Source organism: Ctenopharyngodon idella, chromosome 8, assembly GCF_019924925.1.
Source record: "Ctenopharyngodon idella isolate HZGC_01 chromosome 8, HZGC01, whole genome shotgun sequence".
NCBI classification, from domain to species: Eukaryota; Metazoa; Chordata; class Actinopteri; order Cypriniformes; family Xenocyprididae; genus Ctenopharyngodon; species Ctenopharyngodon idella.
This window is the reverse complement of record NC_067227.1, coordinates 34,377,137-34,400,379: the sequence shown is the minus strand read 5'-3', so window position 1 is coordinate 34,400,379 and position 23,243 is coordinate 34,377,137. Positions and strand designations below refer to the sequence as shown.

General features: G+C 34.5%; 1 protein-coding gene across 2 annotated transcripts in view; it reads right to left on the bottom strand.

Moving 5' to 3' along the window:
• efna5b (ephrin-A5b) overlaps positions 1–23,243 on the bottom strand; it is a 128,620-nt gene that overhangs the window by 18,698 nt on the left and 86,679 nt on the right. For both annotated transcript variants that reach the window (XM_051904061.1, XM_051904062.1), the window contains exon 2: positions 8,012–8,304. In XM_051904061.1, coding sequence (XP_051760021.1) covers positions 8,012–8,304 — 293 coding nt within the window. The remainder of the gene's footprint in view (positions 1–8,011; positions 8,305–23,243) is intronic.

Below are 23,243 nucleotides of genomic sequence, written 5' to 3'. Positions count from 1 at the left end.
ACTTTTTTCCTCACAATTCTGACTTTTTTCTCAGAATTGTGTGACATAAACTTGCAATTGTGAGTTATATAGTCAGATCTGCATTATAAAGTCAGAATTGCGTGATAAAAAGTCAGAATTGCGAGTTATAAAGTCAGAATTTTGAGTTATAAAGTCTGAATTGTGAGATAAAGTCAGAATTGCGAGATAAAGTCAGAATTACGAGATATAAAGTCAGAATTGTGAGTTATAAAGTCAGAATTTTGAGTTATAAAGTCAGAATTTTGAGTTATAAAGTCCGAATTGTGAGATAAAGTCAGAATTGCGTCATAAAGTCAGAATTACGAGATATAAAGTCAGAATTGTGAGTTATAAAGTCAGAATTGCGAGATATAAAGTCAGAATTTTGAGTTATAAAGTCCGAATTGTGAGATAAAGTCAGAATTGCGTCATAAAGTCAGAATTACGAGATATAAAGTCAGAATTGTGAGTTATAAAGTCAGAATTGCGAGATATAGTCAGAATTGCGTCATAAAGTCAGCATTACGAGTTATAAAGTCAGAATTTTGAGTTATAAAGTCCGAATTGTGAGATAAAGTCAGAATTGCGTCATAAATTCAGAATTACGAGATATAAAGTCAGAATTGTGAGATATAAAGTCAGAATTGCGAGATATAGTCAGAATTGCGTCATAAAGTCAGCATTACGAGTTATAAAGTCAGAATTTTGAGTTATAAAGTCCGAATTGTGAGATATAAAGTCAGAATTGCGTCATAAAGTCAGAATTACGAGTTATAAAGTCAGAATTTGTTAGAAAATTCTATAACTCGCAATTCAGACTTTTTTTCTTGCAATTGTGATTTAAATCTTGCAATTGTGGGAAAAAAAGTCAGAATTGTGAGTTATAAAGTCAGAACTGTGAGAAAAAAAAGTCTATAACTCGCAATTCTGACTTTTTTCCCCACAATTGCAAGATTTAAATCACAATTGCAAGAAAAAAAAGGTCCGAATTGTGAGTTATAGAATTTTTTTCTCTCGCAATTGTGAAAAAAAAGTCAGAATTGTGAGATAAAAAGTCGCAATTATACCTGTTTTATTTTTTTATTTATTGGCGGAAACAAGCTTCTATAGATATTTGTTCTTGTTTTAAGTATAAATTAGCTTAATTTTGAAATATTTTTCATAAAAAAAGACTTCCGTTCACAGAGAGATAAAATAATTGCAATCACTTTCAGAACAATTTTTTTCCATCTGATGAATGATAAAAACATTGACAGTCAATCAGAATCCATCCTGCTTTAAGAGCTCGAGCATTTAAAGCGACAGACGACAAAACTGCAGCACGCTTAGAGTAAACAGAATGATATCGTCCGCTGGTGTGGACACTAATATAGCTATCATCACATGTGAATGGGCCTTTAATATGTAAATGCATCTTGATTTAAGAATGTTTAGATGTTTGTACTGGAAAATAAGAGAAAAACACTGAGTAAGAAAATCATTTTTGCAGTGTTCGAGATAAGAAATCCTTCCCAGACTGTTTGCGCAACAAGAGAGCTGACAAACAAAAGCATGATGAATTACATCGTCGGTTTGATTTCACCTCATGTCTCGATTAACCTGCTGAAGTGGATAACAGCATAAAAACACAAGAGCTCCAGCTAACCTCCCTGACCCCGGAGAAAGAACACAACAACAGGGTGTTCTTCATCTCACAAGCAGTGATTTGTCATTTTAACCCTCGTTGCACAACCACATCTCCAACAAGCTCTAATGCTGGCAGAAATTTGGCATGTGATTACAGTACAAACCTCTGACGAGTGAAAATCACAGGCACATTTGTAAAGCAACACACTGCTCATGAACGCTGGCCCACTTCTGTCACAGTGAGCTGTTTTATGTATGTGGAAATACATAATAGAAGCGTTTGATGTTATCTTTGTTTGCCGACTGTATTACACGCACGCTGACATTACTGACAGGCTGCTTTTATTACCATCCACATTAAATCTGACATCCACAAACCAGCACTGCTTTTAATCATACACTGGTGTAGAAACAATTTTCACTCAGAAAGTGCTAGTATTTAATTACAAAGAAACTGTAAGGGTTATGCGTTTAGTTTCATTGTGTTTTAGTTTGTTTTTCCCTGTTCCTGTTTGCCTGAGTTCTCATTCGTTATTTGTTGTCATGGTTACTAATTGATTTGCGCACCTGTTTCTTGTTCGGTTTGCTGTATTTACGTCTTGTTTAATGAAAAATGTATCAAAATGAAGTGGGTTTGTACTTAAAACAAGAACAAATATCTGCCAATAGTTTTAAGCTAAAACTCACTTCATTTCTCAGTAATATCTTCAGTAATTTTGCTTCTCAAGTAAATTTATCTCGGTTTAAGAATATTTAGATATTTGTACTGGAAAACAAGACAACAAAACTGTGTTTTTGCTGTGAATGCCCACTTCACAAGACTATAAATCAGGTAAGAGCACCACTAAAAATCCTGCAGACCCTCTTTCAACTGATGCGATTAGAGACGTGACGTCTGGTGTGATAATGTCAGTCAGTATTTCAGAGAAATGGCCGTAATCAGAGAGAGCCGATAACATTTCTACTGAGCAGTTATCAGCAGCACCTTTACGACTCTTCAAACACTGATTCAGAGAAATGTCAGCGTCTCCAGAGACTGATAACCACCATCTGAACGCTTCAGTAATGACACCGAACCATAATGATCTTCTGTTTTCTGAAGAATATTCACTCAACAACAGTTCATGAAAACAGACATTCAAGAATCGCTAAACTAGTGAGCTGATTGATCGGCAATCTAAAAAACATAAAAATACACCACTAACAGAAATACTGTAAAATAATCCAACTTAACTATATTGAACTAATTTTATACTTTTCATGAAATATATTTATTATTCATTTCTCTTGATGTGTTCACCAACAACTGGAATTGATCAGTTGAACTGAATCAACATTGAACTGAATTGATCTGAATAATGACACTGTTGTTTTCTGTAGAGCTGCTTATAGCTGAAATTGAAGCTTTGAAACAATCTGTATTGTATAACGTGCTATAGAACTAAATGTGACTTGACTTGTCACAATGCATTCTGGGATTGCCCTCTGCCTAACTAGAGTTATGCTGTATGTGCCAATCATTTTCCCCCCTTTTATAAATCTGATGAAGAGTAAAGAGTCCTTGAACTTTAGAAAGATATTATATAAATAGAAATTATTATTATTGGTCCCAAACCAATCAAATTCATTTCAAAATTCGATGAGCTTTGAGCCTAAAATAAATAAATAAATAAAATAAAAAAATAAAAATAATTGAATAAATAAATAAAAATGTAATCAATCAAATCAAACAAATCAAACATTGGCAATATATTTACAATATTATTTATAATTGTAATATTATATTATATAATATTACAATTATAAATAATATTATAAAATTTCTATGTTAAAAAACACTTAAAACAAAACAAAACAAAAAAAAGGAATAAAACAATAAAAAAAATATATATATTAAATCAAATTTATTTCGATGTTGCTTGCAACATATCATTTTTGAATGGCTGTCAAAATAAAATAAAATAAAATAAATTTCGAATGGCTGTCAATGGTATCACAGCCAGAAAAAATAAATAAAATAAAATAAAATAAAATAAAATAATAAAATTTGAATGGCTGTCAATGGTATCTCAGCCAGAAAATAAATAAATAAATAAATTCAATAAAATAAAATACATTTTGAATGGCTGTCAATGGTATCACAGCCAGAAAAAATAAATAAAATAAAATAAAATAAAATAAAATAAAAAAGTATGTTGTTTGCAAGATATAAATAAAAAATAACATTTCGATGTTGATTGCTACTTATAATTTTTAAATGGCTGTCAATGGAGAAAGATGTTTTCTTGCAGCCAGAATAAAATAAAGTAAAAAATAAATAAATAAATAAAATAAAATAAAATAAAATAAAATAAAATAAAATAAAATAAGTAAAGTAAAGTAAAGTAAAGTAAAGTAAAGTAAAGTAAAGTAAAATAAAATAAAATAAAATAAAATAAAGTAAAGTAAAGTAAAGTAAAGTAAAGCAAAGCAAAGTAAAGTAAAGTAAAATAAAAAAAAAAAATAAAATAAAAATTTGTTGTTTGCAAGATATAATTTTTGAATGGCTGTCAATAGAGAAAGATGCTTTTCACAGCCATAAAATAAAAAAAAAAAAAATAAATAAAATAAAATAAAATAAAATAAAATAAAATAAAATAAAATAAAATAAAATAAATAAAATAAAATAATTTCTATGTTGCTTGCAACATAACATTTTTGAATGGCCGTCAGTGGAGAAAGATGCTTTTCGCAGCCACATTACAGCACCTACCAGCAGGTTTTGAAACAGAACTTTATTCTCTGACCTTAAAGCTCAAGGTCAAGTCATGTGATGTGATGTGACCAATAAAACATGAATGTGAGCACAATCAATCTACTGAATAATATAATTATTAAATGCACAATGATGTGGACGTCAGCATGATATAAAACACTATTACAGTGATATTGGACAGTTTTCATTATAGTCGAAATGAAAGCTTGACGGATGAACTGCAAAGGAGGTTTTAATTGAACATTTGCTTAAATATTCCTGCCAGAGAAAGCTGACATCTTTAACTGTCTGTAATTGTGAAATCATCTTTCTTAATACAGATAATAATAGCGTCTGCGATACGGCATGAAGTCTTTGTGAAATATGGCAACTGAAAGCGGGACGCTTCACACTTCAACTCCAGCTCTGACTTTCTGTTTGGAATTATGCTCAACATGATTGTCATGACGTATATTAATTATGATGTTCGCCAGAGAGACAAAAGCTGCCAAGATGTAAAGAGACAGACGGATCCGTGGAGTGAGACGCGCAATCCTTCAGAGAGGGCAAACGTATTTCACAGATGTTCGCTCTGGACCGAGAGGGAGGATGATGGGACTCGTGAGGAGAACGATACGCTGGATGATTTTCACGTCCTCAGCAGCACAGGCCAGTCAAGCACATAATAACGGCTCTCCATGTAACGAGGCCTCGGGACACAACGACGATATGAAGGTCCTGCAGGAGCGTTATGAGCGAAAACTAATGAGGTTTGCCTGTATTTTCATCTCACCTTGTAGACAGGTGTCCTTCACCCAAACGCATCGCATTCTCTTTTCCAAGAATATTGATTCATATTGATTTCTGTCCTCGCTCGATTTCATATGCTGTCCTTGAAAATGAATCTCAGCAAGAGAAATTAATGCATTTTCTTATAGCTGCTTTCATACAGTTGAGAATAATGTACAAACGGTATTGTCACTGACATGCAGTGTGGGAAATAAACTTATATTAGGGCTGTTGAAACAGGCCTGAAAGGGTTAAACACATAAAACTCGATCGGAAATCTGAGAAGTTGAAAACACACCTGGGTTAACAGGTATTTCTGGCCTTATAACTGTACGCAGCTTTATAGTATGAGCTCATTTTGTGTGCTTGAACAAACCAAAACAGAGAGCAAACATCATCCTCGAACCCTCATGACAAACTATTAAACTGTCATTTTAAAGGCAGCTGCCAAATTATAATATTTTTGGTGCATTTACCCTCTGGGTATTTGCATGCACATTTATGCATTTGGCAGATGCTTTTTTCTGAAGAGATTTACAATGCACTGATGCCGTACATTGCATGTGCATTTTGCTGGGAATCGAACCCGTGATCTTAGTGTTGCTAGCGCCATGCTTTTGATGTTTGAGATTCAGGAAAGCACACAGAATAAGTGCTTTTCCAAACTTCTTCTGTGTTAAAGTGTTTTCAAAAGTGTAGAAGTGCATTGATACTTACAATACTGTTTATAAAATTCAGTTTGTGAAAAAAATTGTTTTAAAAAATACACTGCAAAAAAATGTTTTTACTCAGTATTTTGTCTTGTTTTCCATTAAAAATATCTAAAATTCTTAAGTAATTCAAGTAAATGAATCTTGACTTAAAGTCTCCTTGAAAACAAAATGTAAGTTTATTACATATAAGCATTCAAAACTTAGTCTCTCTCTGCCACTAAAATGTATCATGGATTTTCATGACATCACCATTGACTTCAGCTTCTCATCAAATCTTCTGTCCAATCAAATGCTCTCTTGAATCTGAAGTCACGCCCCCTCCTACACTAAACAGATGCTGAATCTGCGGCTGAAATCAGTCATTTGTTCACACGTTTTTACATGGTGAATGGCACATAGTGCACTATATAGAGAATAGGGAACGATTCAGACAGTGTAAATATGCTTTCCATTGACGCGAATGAAGTCCGTTTTCACGTTAATGTCACGTTTTTACCCCATTGGCAGATGTTTGTTCTTTTTTTAGAAACCCACTTAACTTTAATTAATGAATGTTTCATCAAACAAGACTTAATATAATTGAAGTCATTTTGAATTTATGAATGTTTAGATATTTGTGCTGAAAAACAAGACAAAAGTACTGAGGAAGAACATTTTTTGCAGTGTAGCCGTTAAATACAGTTGTTTATGTTGTAGTAATGTGTGAAAACTATTAATGTTAAAGGTAGTTTTTGCCAGGTTTCTTTGTTTTTCATAGTAAGACTTTTGGTAAGCCACTTTTCCACCGAAATTACCCAGAACAATTTGTCCCAGGAACTTTTTCCCCCAGACCTGTTGCTGTCTGCGTTTCCATCGCGGTCTAAAGTACCGTGAAAAGAGTCCGGTGATGTAGGATTGCGCGCGACTTTCCTGTTTCCGCTGGATTTCGTCCTCTGCATATAAGCTTAATAAAGCCTGAACCTCGTCGTCGGTCCATCAGTTGTATTTTTTAAACTCTGTTGTTGATTCGAATAGCAAACAACTCTTAGTCCATTTTAAAAAATGGTGGATGAAACAAAATGCGTTGAGTCAACCAATCAAAATGATGCGTGGAGTCAACCAATCAGCATGTTCAGCTCCGAAGTCCTACCCTGGAAAGTTCCTGAACTTTGAAAAAGTACTAGCTCACAAACATTTTTACTTCATTTAGACCCTGGTCCCTGCAGTCGAAACACACGAGTACCACCCCAAAGTCCCTAGTTCCTGGGAAAAGTTCCTGCGGTGGAAACACGGCTATAGAATACAATTATTGTCAATTTAACCTGGACCAAGACAATCATACAATGTATTGGTATCAAAGGTATTGCTCTAGAGTGGTTTAGGTCATATCTATCCGATAAAAAGTTTTCTGTCTGCCTTGGAGGCTTTGTGTCCCCATTGGCGCCCCTGGAGTCCCTCAGGGCTCTATTCTGGGTCCGATGCTGGTTTCCTTGTACATGCTCCCATTAGGATCAATTCTAAGAAAGCATGGCATTTCTTTTCATCGTTATGCAGACGACACTCAACTTTATCTGCCACTCGAACGAAAGATACCAGCTCTTTAAAATTATTGTTGCACTGCCTCAAGGACATTAAAGCTTGGATGTGCATGATTTTTTTTTTTTTTTTTTTTTACATTTTAAAGAGAGTAAACCTGAAATTGTGATATTTGGCCCAAATAGTACCCATATGGCCCCAAACACAGAATTGGGTTCCTTACTTCCCTACGTTAAATCCTCCATTAAAAATCTGGGAGAATCTTAAATTTAAGAAACAGATCAATTCTGTGGTTAAAGCCAGTTTTTATCAGTTAAGGCTTTTATCAAAGGCAAACCTTTTTTTTTATCATTTAAAGACTTTAAAGGGGTTATACACATCTTCATCTTCATCAAGACTCAAAATAGCAAGAAAAAAATCATAGGATAACCAGTATTTCTGACAACTCAAAAAATTGATTCAGGTCAAAATGATCCGCAACATACGCAATACATTCAGACAAAGCCAAAACCCTAAGCTCTTATTCTTTGTATTTAAAGATGCAAACATAATTTCATGACAGCATGTTTCATTTGAAACCAGCCTATCGTTTTCATTCTGAATCCTGAATCGTATACTGTGATGTCATACTCACATATGTAGTAGTACTCTCGTCCCGGTCGGAACTCGAATCCCAGCGAGAAGGGCGTGAAGAGCTGGAACTTCTCGGAGAACTTGAGCGGGCCGTTGGGCGAGTGCGGCCGGTTGCACTCCCACCGCTTGAAGCCCTTGGCGGTGTGGTCACACGTGCTGTAGCCGTCGTAGTTGACCATGTAGAGGACGTAGCGCTCCGCTCTCTCCTCAGGCACCGAGTCCTCGTAGTGCGGACAGTACACGTCCAGGTAATCATTTATACAGACGTCAATGTGATAGTCTCCACGGTGAAACCTGCAGGACACACAGAGAGCCAGATGGATTAGAGCCTTACAAATGTGTGATAGATTACACATGCAAATATTCACTTTATCTTTTACAGTCATGGGCGTTAGGAACATGGGACTGAAACATGGAGATTTGTGTTGAAATAATTGCAGTACAGATGAGATTGTGCTCATAAATCGCTCGATATTAGATGCATTTTACTGAGACGAGCCCAGATTTTCTTCCAAGCTCTTCTCTGACATCGATGCCAAGTGTTTTGAAACAACTCCAATGTGCAACACAAGAAATGATCTCATTAATCAAAAGAGAGACTAACATGTCCAAATGCATGCCTGATGTGTTTATGGATGACAAGCAAATCTGGCATCATCTCACCGATGAAATGCATAACATGTGCCCATATTTGGTTCTCAAACATCGCAAAGTATGTGAAAATGAACAACGGTAAGCGTTAAAGATAATGACCTCTGACTGACTCTAAACGAATGTTTGTCAAAGTGACACTATTTCTATCTTTGGGTCGCTGACCCTTGAGTATTCGCATCACCTGTAAATACTCTCGACTTTATATTCTAAACTTTGAAGGAATGACTAAACAACCTCGTTCGTGCTGCTAAACAGCCATTTCTCAGCCAGGTCAAAGTTTTAATTGGGAATCAGTTAGAGAAATGGCCCGACAGAAGCCTGTGGAAACTTTTAATTGAAATTCTCCATCCTTGAATTTTTCCTCCTGAAGCAATTCTATCTTACCCTCAAATCAGAAATAAAAGCGTGCGGTGAATGTTCTCTAAAGCCTCTCGTCGACGGTTTGGTGCTAAAATAAATCACCGGGTGAAACGGGCCGAGACTGAAAAACGAAACAATGGCACGGCTGGTCTGATCTCAGGTCAAGGCCAAATATATTCAACAACAAAACTGATTTTCCCCGTCCACGCAGAAAACACTCCTCATTCGATTTGCATTACTGTCTGCGCCTGTGCATTTCATCAACTCAATTAACAAAGTTAATAATCCTCTTCTCAATTAAGGCACGCTTCATTAGCGTCGCCTCTCTCACACCCGCAGCAGGAGCCGCTAATGTTCGAGATGTTCTGGAGGTGTAAACAGCGAGGACAGACTCGTACCTCCCCACAATTAACACATGCAGCAGTTTATCAACACCACAGACCAAACAATGAGTCTCTCACAGCCTCGCCGCAGAGCAAAACATCTGACCGCTCAGCTACTGTGAGCAAGGGAATTATTTTTCTTTTGCTCTATAATAAATAAATTTTATATGTCAAGAAATTAATAGTAATGGCTGAAAAGTGATTAATGTATAATTGCTTTTATGCATTTAAAAGATCATTAAACTTAAGCGTATGCAAGCCATAATTTTTTATATGCACCATGTATATTATATATGTGTCTTTTTCCACAAATTTTGTATGTATGCAAATTGTATAATATCCAAGGTACACATTTAATAGTTAATTCTCATATTGTATTTTCAGAAAGTTTTGGAACATTTTTCCTCTCACTACCGAAACACAATAATAAATAATTTAATAAGAAGGGTTACATTGACCTATTGAGATTTTGTTTACATCTACCTTGTAAATATAGATTTTTTGCTATTTTTTAAAAAAGTTTTCACAGGTAAATCAATAACAATTACAATTTTAACAATATTCCAAGTGTAATTTATGAGATTTGTTGTATTTTGAATCCAATCTTCCTTTGTAAAAGGCATAAAGTTCATCATATTGATTTCAAAGTGAAGGATTCATTAGTTTGAATAAACATTGAACCAAACACTATAATAACATCTTAGTTGATGATTTTCTTAGTTGACTTTATTTTTGACAAAACATCCCGTGTTTTTGGTCATGACTGCACATTTTCGGTAGTGACAGTAATGTGATGGTAGTGACCACATCACATTACAGAATTTTAACTCACATACTAAAATTCTAATTATTTGCATAACTGTACTAAAATTGTGTTTATTTCCACCAATTAAACGATTATGTGTTCCCTTTTGTCACTACCAAAACAATGATGTCACTACCGAAACAGTCACGACCGAAACATGTGGTGGAGTTTCAGTAATGACAATTTTAGATACTTTTGAGCCTAGCTCAAAGATGCTAATCAGCACATGGTTAGCTAGCACAGTTCTGAACAGTTGTACACACACAAAAAGTAAATTTCATCGAATTACCCCCAAAAAACAATGATGTTGTTTCGGTAGTGACAATTTTTTTAGATAGTTTTGAGCCTAGCTCAAAGATGCTAATCAGCACATGGTTAGCTAGCACAGCTATGAACAGTTGTACACACATGAAAACAAAATTTTATTGAATAACCCCCAAAAACAATGACGTTGTTTCGGTAGTGACTGTTTCGGTAGTGACAATTTTAAATACTTTTGAGCCTTAGCTCAAAGATGCTACTCAGCACATGGTTAGCTAGCACAGTTCTGAACAGTTGTACACACATGAAAACAAAATTTTATTGAATAACCCCCAAAAACAATGACGTCGTTTCGGTAGTGACTGTTTCAGTAGTGACAATTTTAAATACTTTTGAGCCTTAGCTCAAAGATGCTACTCAGCACATGGTTAGCTAGCACAGTTTTGAACAGTTGTACACACATAAAAACTAAATTTTATGGAATAACACCCAAAAAAGTTTGCTTAACTGCAGAAAAAAGGTGTTCAGTAGTGACGTTCCTTAAAGTTACACAGATTTTCAGACTTTTGAACACATTTAACTCAAAATGATGGACCTATCTACTCTGAAAGAGGCTATGAGAGGGAGGGACACAGGAATATTTCCTGATCAAAAATGTAGAAGTGTGTTAAAATCAGTCTTAGCCAATGGACTCAAACACACACTGTTTCGGTAGTGACATGAAAATGCAGAACACATTTTTTAACATCAAGTTTCATGATTTACAAAGAAAATATTTCTCGCTCCATAGACTTCCATTGTAAGTGCATTACTGTAAATGTGATTCATGCTTGTTGATTTTTTTATTTATTTTTTTTTTTGCTGTTGCTGAAATGCATTACTGTAAATGCCATTTTTAATATTGCGGTACTGAATGAATGTAATACACAATACGCAATATTATGTTTTTCGCATGCAACAGAGATGTATTATATGTAGGGAGGCTTGAAAATATCTGCTCTTATCCATAAAATATCATTTCATAGACACATACTTCAGAATGAAATGAAGGAGCTTGTGGTCTTTTGAACATTTCTTCAATACACACAAATTAATATCACAAGCTTTTTCTCTCCTCTTGAGCTCCATGTGAAGAACGGCGGGTCTAATAAGCACTCTTTCTGAAGATATTACGCCAAGAACTGCAGAAATGAAAAAAGATGTTGCAATATTTCTTTTGAATCCCCAGGATTCTGAACATTATTCACATTAGGAATGTCCCTGTAAGGTCTAGTGAGATTTTAATCTGTTTTTATTTGTTATTGATATGACATCGTCTGCAGATACATTCTCTGATTTCCAGGAACCTCTTGGCAATTGTGGGACTTTGCACAATCTTTTTTAAATTCAATTCTACTGCTGTCGTTCAAAAGAAATACAGTCAGACACAAACATCCCGTACCTTCAGTCATCTAATTTTGCTAAAAAATAATTTCAACGAGCATGAATCACATTTACAGGGATGCATTTTATGGTGCAAGAAATTCAGGAGGATTTAAAGCAAAAATGTGCAGTTTGTGTTTTTATTAAAGCATTAATAATTCAATATAAAAAGAGCTGTGAAGTCTCTAAACTGACTATGTTTATAGTCTCATGTTAACAAGTAAATCGTATGCCTATGCTTTCTGTATTTGAACATTTATCCCGATGAAATGTCCAACCCCATCAACTTCCACTTACTGTAAATGCAATTTCTGTTTGTTTTTACAAAGTGGAAATGCTTTTCTGTTGTAATAGACCGGATGTCACAGATGCTGTAACTTGTATTGATCCCAGAACATTCCTTTAATACATTTGTCTGGGTTTTTTCCCTCTAAACAACACAGGGAAGTTTCACAGACGGCGCTCGACCTCCTCGACCTCTATCTGCTGAAAAACAGCAGCTCAAAAACACTGCAGGAAAAGTCCTTGATGCTCCGGTAATACGAAAGGGAGTAATTAAAAACTGGGAATGGATGGCAGGCTAATTGTCAAATTATGATAATTACATGTCTTTGTTATGCTACAGCTGTTTGGGAGAGAAGTTGAGGTGGAAGCTCAGCTCTGGCCGGACCGCGCTCTGTAATCAGAGAGGTGGATCGCCCAACTTTAGAACATTTATTACAAGCTGATTATAAACCCCAGCAGCGACTCCGGCGATTTCAACTCTCTTTCTTTGACTCTGCGCTCTGTTTGGGAGAGACGTGGCCTTCCAAACGGCCTCTTGATTGGTCTATTTCCATGACAATTACACAGCTCAGTGAAATCGGCCCGCACACTCGATGAAGACCCATCTGACGGCAGAATGATTACGCTGGTCTCGAAGCCCGACTCACGGAGAGAATAGTGATTCTTTGTGATAAGAGCTGCAGGTGTGATTGACCACCGCGCTTAACGGCTTTCTGAGAGAACACACACACACACACACACACACACACACACACACATTTTCTTTGCATACTGTACGTTCAGTAAGTTTACTGTATCTACGGTACACATTAAAAAGATTTACTCTCAATTAACAATTTAGAGCTCACAGAAGCTTATGGATGAATCTTACATAAACATATATCTGCCTGAACTATATTTAATATTTTTATTTAATAAGAATAATAATTTTATATATATATATATATAAAACCTGCATATTGCTATATATATATATATATATATATATATATATATGGGTCAATAATGTGACGTGTTTTTTTTGTCCAAAGGCCTTAATAATAATTAAAAACAAAGATATTATGTAAGGTAGTACAACTAGATCTCTTTTATTGAATCCAAAAGGTTTTAATTGAATCCAAAAGGTTATATTTTGCTACATATAAAGGGATTTTAAAGATTTTGAAGTGTCAAAAGGTCATTCGGTTTAACTGGACTCCAATACAGCCATTTCATTTGTGATTAAAATATCTTAAAATGTAATAAATGTATATATATTTTTATTCTGTCATGATTTTATAACATCAACATAGTGCAAAATGGTATTAAAATTATGTGTAGAAGTCGTTGCTTTGTTATGAGAAAGAAAGTCTAGAAAAATGAATTTCGTTGATGTCATTCGGAGTAACCAATATAAAGGGACCATTTTGGATCAAATCATGCGGTCAATATCATGTGACAGGATGTGACATCATTCAGACACCTGCAAATGACCACATGGTCGTGAAGCAAAGTAACTAACTCTCTTTTAACTATTTGAAAACTTCATGTTTTCACTTGCTCATACGCATGTCCCGAAACATCAGGTCATTCGGTACAACCGCTATAAAACATGGAAAATATTGTAATATTTTAAAAACTTGTACTTAATATAAAATGTTTGATTGTCCTTTTGCTAGCTAGCTAGATATCAGCCTGTTAGCATTGTTTGAAAATATCGTCATTCTGTAAAACTGAGATTTTGGATAAACTGAATGACTTTTTTGGTGACAAATTTTGTCCATCTTGTAAAAAATGACAAAAGCAGTGTTAATTGATTATAAAAACCTCAATGTATAACAATGTATAATCTCATTGTTAACACTTAATAAAACTTCAAAATTAATTATATCTCCCTTATGTTTTTTTTACACTTTTAAAAACCTTATTCGTCAATGACCCATATATATATATATAACAATATATAAAGACTTTACAGAATATACACACACATAACAACACAAGCCGTTAGGATTGTGATCAGGAATTTAGTTCCTCAGTTTTTTATGGGATCATCGGCACACTAAATGCGTTCTCAGCCCGTTCCCTCTGTTCCCAGAGGACGGCTAGCTACCAGGAATTCGGAAGTCCACCGCGACCCTTTTCCCCGTGTAAACCTGCGGGCGGCGTGACAGAACGCGTCAGCAGCCCGTCTTTATATCATCACGTGTGTATAACACAGATCTCCACCTGCTCCTGCTCCAGCAGCCCTGCTGAATACAAGCAACAGCTGCCTTCAATAAATCCTAATGCTGCTGCAGCTCAGGTAATATCTGTAATTGTAGAGGCCTGATCGCAAGTCGTTTTCCAGTCAAGCAGGACGGCATTTAGGAGGATAGGCATGTGGCGGTCACCCAGCGAGCGTATAGAGTTCTCAAATGAACTGAGATGGAAACAGCAGCCGTATTTCCATCATTGCTAGAATGCGAAGGGAAGTTCTGCTGATGGTTTGATGGGCTGGTGGTTGGACCATCTCACCTGCTTCTGGCTAAGAAGACCAGTCAACATATGCTGTACACATGTTTTACTTCCTCTGTCTGGTTTCGCAAACCTCTTCGCCAAGAGCCGCGAGCGATTCTGGTTTAGAAAGGACACACGCATGAATCAGTTCTGAATGAGACTCCAAGAGGAGAAAATCAGACAGACCAAACAGAAACTGGGCACGACTCCCTATTTGCAGTGCATTCCTGCTGTACAGTGTGCAAGATTAAGATTAATGTGTCCCAAATGATATATATGCACAATATTATATTATATATAACTTTATAGATGCATGATTGACATACTATTTCTGTGACATAAATTTTTCCAGCTATTTTAATAATTGAATTTGTGTAAAAGTGTAAAAAATTATAGATTAGAATTAATGTGCTAATCTATCTATCTATCTATCTATCTATCTATCTATCTATCTATCTACATATATATACACACACACACACACACAGTTATGTGTGTATATATGATTGCCATACTATTTGATGTATTTTTCCATTTATTTTGCATTTATAATTGATTGTGTGTGTAAAAATGTCATATTGGATTAATGTGTCACTTTAAAATTTCACCCAAATTATATATATACACTTATATATAATTATATGATTGACATACTGTACTATTTCTGCAACTTTTATTTTTCCAGCTATTTTAATAAAATTAGATATTTGATACAAAATTACATATATGCTTATATATACATACATACAGTACACACACACACACACACACACATATATATATATATACACACAGTATATATATACACAAATAGTATGGCAATCACATACTATTACAATAAAATTAGATATTTGACACAAAATTACATATATGCATATATATATATATATATATGTGTGTGTGTGTGTGTGTGTGTACTGTATGCATATATATATATATATATATATATATATATATATATGCATACAGTACACACACACACACACACACACATATACACACACAGTATATATTTACACATAATGTGTCCTAAAATTATATATATGCACTGTATTATATAATATATAATTTTATAGATGCATGATTGACATACTATTTCTGCGACATAAATTGTTATAGATTAGAATTAATGTGCTCCAAAATTCTATATATACACAAATATATATATATATATATATATATACACACAATATACAAATATGTGTGTATATATATGATTGCCATACTATTTGTGTCAATTTATTTTTCCATTTATTTAGCATATTTTGTACAATTGATTGTGTGTAAAAATGTCATATTGGATTAATATGTCCCAAATTACATATATGCACTATATTATATTATATTATATATAATTATATATATGCACGAGCACGAATGACTTTTCCCCCCAGTAATTTTGCATTTATAACTGAATTTGTGTGCACAAATACCTGTTAAAATCTGTGGATCAAGATAGACTTCTATAAAGTAACAGTATGTCCCAAAACTGGCGTATAGTGTCTTACTAATTATGCTAAAGTATGTAGTTCCCCATCACAAGCACACACTTTAGTGTGCAGTAAAAGTATGCAAATTGGGATGCGGTTTTAATGTTTGTGGCGTTCCATATGCGGCGCATCTGGAAGCTCATTTTTCGCTCACACGAAGGAGTTTGGGTGGTCACGAGGACACGAGGGCCAATCGGACGAGAACAGCCTCTCGTCATCCATCATTATGTTGGTTTGTTAACGAGGTTCATGCCTCGCTCTCGCACAGACAAACTGATGCATCAGAGTTGATAAGCAGGTCACATGTAGATCAGAATGGCTCTGCCTCACTCCTGCGAGCAAACTTCACCGCCACAAGAAAACATCTGCAATTATGAAATGGCACTAACGACGTTAAGCGGTGGAGCGGAGGTGGGTCTGGTCTAACCAGGCCGCTGGCGTTCCCTCTGATGTGTAATTTCAGTGGGGTCAGAGCGAGTTCAGCTCCCCGCAGCGCTGCACATTTACTGCGGATTAAAATCAACAAGTCATCGCTCATGAAAACGCACTCACCTCCGGCTCTGAGCGCAGGTTTATTTTTTAAAGAAGACAAAGGGATGACGCCAGTGTAAACCACACTCTGTCTTTATTAATATGTTTATCAAATATATTCATTATCCTCCCGCAGGCACGACATTCACCGGGATAAGCTGAAACGAGAACTATGTGAAAAGTAAACTTGAAAACGGCTGAATTTCTTACATTTGTTTCCCTGTCCAATAGACGGACACGGTTTTCTTGGACGAGGATTTACATAATGTAATGTAAACTGAGGGAGGTTGAGTTTATTTCACCCAGTAAAAAATGACTTTTTCCTTTTACAGATTGCTTAAAGCTATCAATGTGTGTGTCACCTGACAAACACATTCAGAGAACTGGGACATGGTCTATGTTGCCTTCAGATCCTCACGGGATGTTCCTAATCATTTTGCCCAGAATAAAATGGATGTTTTGAGAAATTTTATATTTCTTTAAATGTTTTTAACATCCTAATGAAGCGCTAAAGCATAAAATAGGAGAATAACGCACATTATGTGTGTAATTGATGTGAATTTGTAGTTCTGCCACAGAGGATTATGGGAAATGTAGTTTTGTCACACAAGCCTCCATTAAGCGGCTCCATGTCTTCTGACGAGCTTCATCACTATTCTTCATCAACAGAACACAAAATATGTACAGAACTAAACCGTACTATTAATACAACTTTCATATATTTCTCTACAAAGATTCAGCTGGAATTTGTTTGCTTCGCTGAGAATCACAGAGCAAAACATCCACCATATGTGAATCATTTTATTGAACACAACCGTGTCAGTGCGTAAAAGCCTCATGAGTAAACTGAACACATGTTGGGATATTCTTGTATTTGTTCTTGCGTTTTTATTTAATTCCAGCTGATTCCTGCTGCCACTGTGTGCTGATGATCCGACACAAACACAGAGACAAATCATGCTAAGATACAGAGAATCAAGACTTCGCTCAATCACAGACTGCTTTTTATCTGCCTCTGTGTCTGTACACACACACACACACACACACACACACACACACACACACACACACACACACTGTTTGAGCATAAACACCATCTGCAAAGTTACGACGCTCAAAGTTCAATGCAAAGGGAGATATTTTCTTTTACAGAAATCACTTTTAAACGGCTGGTAGGGACTACAACGAGCTTCTTCCCGGGTTGGTGACATCACAAACCCCAAAATTTACATAAACCCCGCCCCCGAGAACACACAACAAAGGGGGAAGAGTTGAGAGAAGAGGAAGAGTTGTTGTTGTAAATGCCGTCATTTTACGCCGGACTGCTTCACAAACGAGGGTCAATTCAACACTGGATTTGCACAAAAGATTAACATGACGGCACATGCTAGTGGATGAGTTGAATCAACTCCACAGCAACTACATACATTTATCCACTAACCATTCAGAAACGTCTAAAAGTTGTAACTTCTTCCTGAGTCTCTCCATCAGTGTCGACTCCGGTTTGAACAATGTAAGGCTGAACACCGTTACTGACAATCCTCATTTTGGCTGCGTGAGATTCTCCAGCTTTTTTGTTGTTGAGCGACCGAAGTGCGAGCTGTTAAAGCTCCGCCCTCTTCTGGAAAGGGGGCCGGGAGCAGCAGTTCATTTGCATTTAAAGGGACACACACAAAAACGGCGTATTTTTGCTCACACCCAAATAGGGACAAATTTGACGGAAATGTATACAGAAATTTTTATTAAGATGTACACTGTAAAAAGTAATATGCTCTATCTACTCAATAAAATTGTAGCAACAAATTACAAGCAATATTATTAATTCAGTTCAACATATAAAAATTGAGTTAGAATTAATCAAATTAAGTCAACCATTTAAAATGTTTAAAATTAGCAAACAACATTACAAAAACCCACAAACTGAGATAAAAAGCAAAGAGTCAAACTGGCCAACTAAATGAAACACTGATCACCATAATAGTGACCAAACATTTTCAATAAAATCAACATCAACATCTAAACCTTTGATGTCTGTCTGTTATTCAGATATTTTTGTTTAAATTTTATTTAAATTGTACTAATTTTAAATGGTTGACATCTAAGGAATTCATTTGATTAATTCTAACTCAATTCTATTTGTTGAATTTAATTAATAATATTGCTTGTAATCTGTTGCCAAAATTTTATGGAGTAGATATAGCGTATTACTTTTTACAGCGTAGTTTTTTAACTCGTTTAAAATCCTTAATTCATAATATGAAAGGATTATTCAATTCAATTTGATGGAATTTTACTATTAATTGAAATGCGTACATTTTTTGAGTATACTAAATACCATAATACTATATTAATAATACTAAACTACTGCTTAACCTGTTTTAAAGTGACAAAAGCACATATAACAAAATGACTAAAATAAAAACTGAAAATATAAAAACAAAAAGTCTAGAAAGAAATACTATAATATTATATAAATAATGCTAAAATCCCACTGCATAACTCTCTACAGCCGGTCACCGTCTCAAGGTGAGAGTGTGTTATGATATCAACACTTCCACAACTGCCACAAACAAAAGTGTGTTTCACTTCCTGAAGAAGAAGGAAACTTTGATGTCCTGGAGAGCGTTTGTGCTTCAGGACACTTTCTGTCGTCCTCGGAGCCGGTTAGACGGGCTCAAGCTGTTCCTGGAGCGTGACGGAGGGTCTCTCGCTCTACACGACTGGACCGCAGCCACATTCGGCTCTAATGAGGCTTCAGGGTTTGGCTACGAGGCCAAAATGCCTGCGGATGATCTGGATGATGTGTGTAATGGATGCCGTGAATGTCTCTCAGAGAGCACAAACACAAAACTCGATCTAAGAAAACACAAACCCACACAGATGACGCGATCTGTTTGTGAGGTGAGAGCGAAGTCAGTGTGTAACGTGATCGCATGCGCTTACAGTAATAACGTCTCTCAGAGCATCGCATTGCGCCCAAGATAGAAACATTTGAGTGCTTATTATGGATGATTATTCATAATCAGGGGTGTTATTAACATAGCTTTAGAACTAAAGTTTCTTTTCACAGAACTGCTGCTATTCACACTTCTAGCAGGCAGATGGACTCTCAAAACGACACTGAGAGTTACTTCATCTAATACTCGTCTCAGCCTCAGAAGACACGCCCACTGACCGCCCACCGTCTGTTCACACGCTTCTGAAGCACAACAACCGGAAAAAGGTGATCGGATTTTCTGCCTTTACTCTGGAAAACAATGGGTTTTTTTTTTTCAGATTAAGATCTTCTAGAAGAACTAGTTGATAAATGTAATAAGGTTTGCAAGGTCATGTCATACAATCTTCAAAAGATATTTTTGTGTGAGAGCAACGAGATAACCCATATAAAATTATTTTATTAAAAATAAAGTTCTAAAAATAAATGTCTTCATTATTGTGTTTACTTTATCTCATGAAAAGATGTCATATTTCATCCACAATAATATAATATAATATAATATAATATAATATAATATAATATAATATTGTGAAATATTACAATTTAAAATAGCTGTTTTTATTTGAAAATATTTAAAAATTATTTTAACAGTTAATGTTATTATTTCTCCAAAAATAAAATAAAATAAAATAAAAATAAATTAAAATAAAATAAATTAAAATAAAATAAATCTACTATTCAAAAGTTTGCGGCCGGTAAAATGTTTTAATGCTTTTGAAAGTCTCCTGCCCACCGCATTTATTTAATCAAAAATACAAGAAAAACAGCAATATTGTGAAATATTATTGCAATTTAAAATAATAAAATAAAATAAAATAAAATAAAATGTTCAAAAGTTTAAGGTTGGTAAAACATTTCAATGCTTTTGAAAGTATCTTTTGCTCATCAAGGCTGCATTTATTTGATCAAAAATACAAAAAAAACAGTAATATTGTAAAATATTGTTACAATTTAAAATAGCTGTATTATTTCAAAATATTTTAAAATTCTTTTAACAAAGCTAATGTTATTATTTCTCCAAAAATAAAACAAAACAATATAAAATAAAAATAAATAAAATAAAATAAAATAAAATAAAATAAAATAAAATAAAATAAAATAAAATAAAATAAATGTTTGGGGTCTGTAAGATTTTTTTATGTTTTGAAAAAAGTCTCTTCTGCTCACCAAGGCTGCATTTTTTTGATCGAACATTCAAGAAAAACAGTAATATTGTGAAATAATATTGCAATTTAAAATAGCTGTTTTTATTTGAAAATATTTTAACATTCTTTTAACAAATTTAATGTTATTATTTCTCAAAAAATAAATAAATAAATAATAAAATAAAATAAAATAAAATAAAAAGTAAAAACTGTAATATTGTGTAACATTATTCATATTTGGAATGATTTAATGTGAAATCATATTTTCTATTTTAATATATTTTGAAATTCATTTAACACTAATGTTATAAAATCTCCAAATGTTATTCAGAGTTTAGTGTGAAAGCAACTATATAACTCAAATGATCACAGATGATGAAGTGTATCAGTCAAACGTGTGTCTAATCTAATGCTGGACGTCTCTCTTCTGAGCAGGTTTAATCCTGACACGCACCAGAATTCAAATCAATATCAGTCTGAGACAGTTTAGATAAGTGAAGGTCCACAGGTGAGCTGGGAGACCGATCTCCGAACTCAAGGACATTTCCACCTTTCACACGAGACAAAACAACTTAACCAAGAGATTTACAGGCTAAAAAGCCTCAGGATTAGCTCAGCCAAAATATCCAGTGCCATGATTGAGTGCCCTGAAGAACAGCTCCTGTAGATTTACACAGCCCAGCAGCTGCTGTCACTGCGGTACGGACGCATAAATCCAGGCTTGTCAATTAGGATTTGACACCTGGGGCAGGTCTGTGAACTATGACCCCGGCAGCCCATTCCACGGAATGAAGACACTTTTCAGGAGCAGCTAAATGAAGAATCGACTCAGAGCTGGAGGTCAGACCCCCGTGGAGGAGCTGCAAGGTCATGTGAACTGAATAATGCCTGAGATGAACCTGCTGCACAGGTCTCTACTGCTCACCACAGCTGCATTTATTTGATCAAAAACACAGTAAAAATAGTGAAATATTTTTGTAATTTAAAAAACCTTTTATATATGTGAATATGTAGTAAAATGTAATTTATATCCTGTGATCAAAACTGAATTTTCAGCATCATTACTCCAGTCTTCAGTGTCACATGATCCTTCAGAAATCATTCTAATATGATGATTTGCTGCTCGAGGAACTTTTATGATGAAAAGCTCATATTTCACCCATAATAATATGAAAAAATAAGAAATTAATGTCAATGCAATGGCCCCAAAATGTGCAAACTCTTTTTATCCTTTTAATTTTAAGGTGAAATATGAGCTGGTCATGTTCCTGACAGGTTTCGTGACATTCACACACGTTTATTTAATCAAAAAATCATCCTGTCTGTATTTACATCATCTTGTTTTGTTATTGTGACACATCCAGAGATTTGCCGAAGCAAGTTATAAACCCCCATAATTCCCCAGTGCAAATGATGTGCTCAGTTCACCCTCATCTCTGCATTATCTGAACATCATTCGTCAGAAGAATCCAGTACAAGGTGACACTGCTGCTGTTTTCATCAAGTCCCACGTCACTTTCCACTTGGCCTATTTCAAGCAGATGAGAGGCAGAAATGAAACGAGGATGGAAAGGTTCTGTAGGTCAGGTCAGGGTGGGCGTCAATGAGAGTTGAAGATGGATGATTAAAGGGATCGTTCACACAAAAATTAATGTGAACCTCATTCCAAACCTGCATGATATTTTGAAGAATGTTTCAGCTGTTTTTGGCCATGCAATGAAAGTCAGAGAGGTCCAAAATAACATAGAAACACATTTGAACACCTTCAAAACATCTTCTTTTTTAGTTTCCCCAGAAGAATAAATGTTAAAGAGGTTTGCAACAACGTGAGAATGAGTAAACGCTGACATTTTTGGGTGAACTGCCTCTTTAAAATTAAATATATTGAAATATATTTTCGGTCAGATGAAAAAAGGAGGGACAGAGAGAATATTCAGAGGGAAGAGAGCGGCTGGAGACTCTAAACATAGCGGGCGCTGACAGGATGCCGAGCATCTCTTTGTCCACGGACACGGCCATATTTTACCCAGAAAATAAAATAAATAATAGAGAAAATAACATAAAATAATTACTAAATTAATTTAAAAAATAATAAATTTAAAAAAAATAAAACAATTAAAAAATAAAATAAAATAAAAAATAGAAACAAAAATAAAATAAAATAAATAAAAAATAGTAAAAAAATAAATAAAATAAAAATAAATAAAAAATAATTAAATAAAAAAATAAATAAAATAAAATAAAAAATACAAATTTAATAAAATAAAATAAATAAAATTAAAAATTATAAATGAAAATAAAATTAAAAATTCATTAAATAAAAAATAAAAAGTAATTAAATTTAAAAATACAAATAAACAAAATTTAACTAAAAAATAAAATAAAATAAAAATAGAAAAAAATAAAAAAAATTATAAAAAT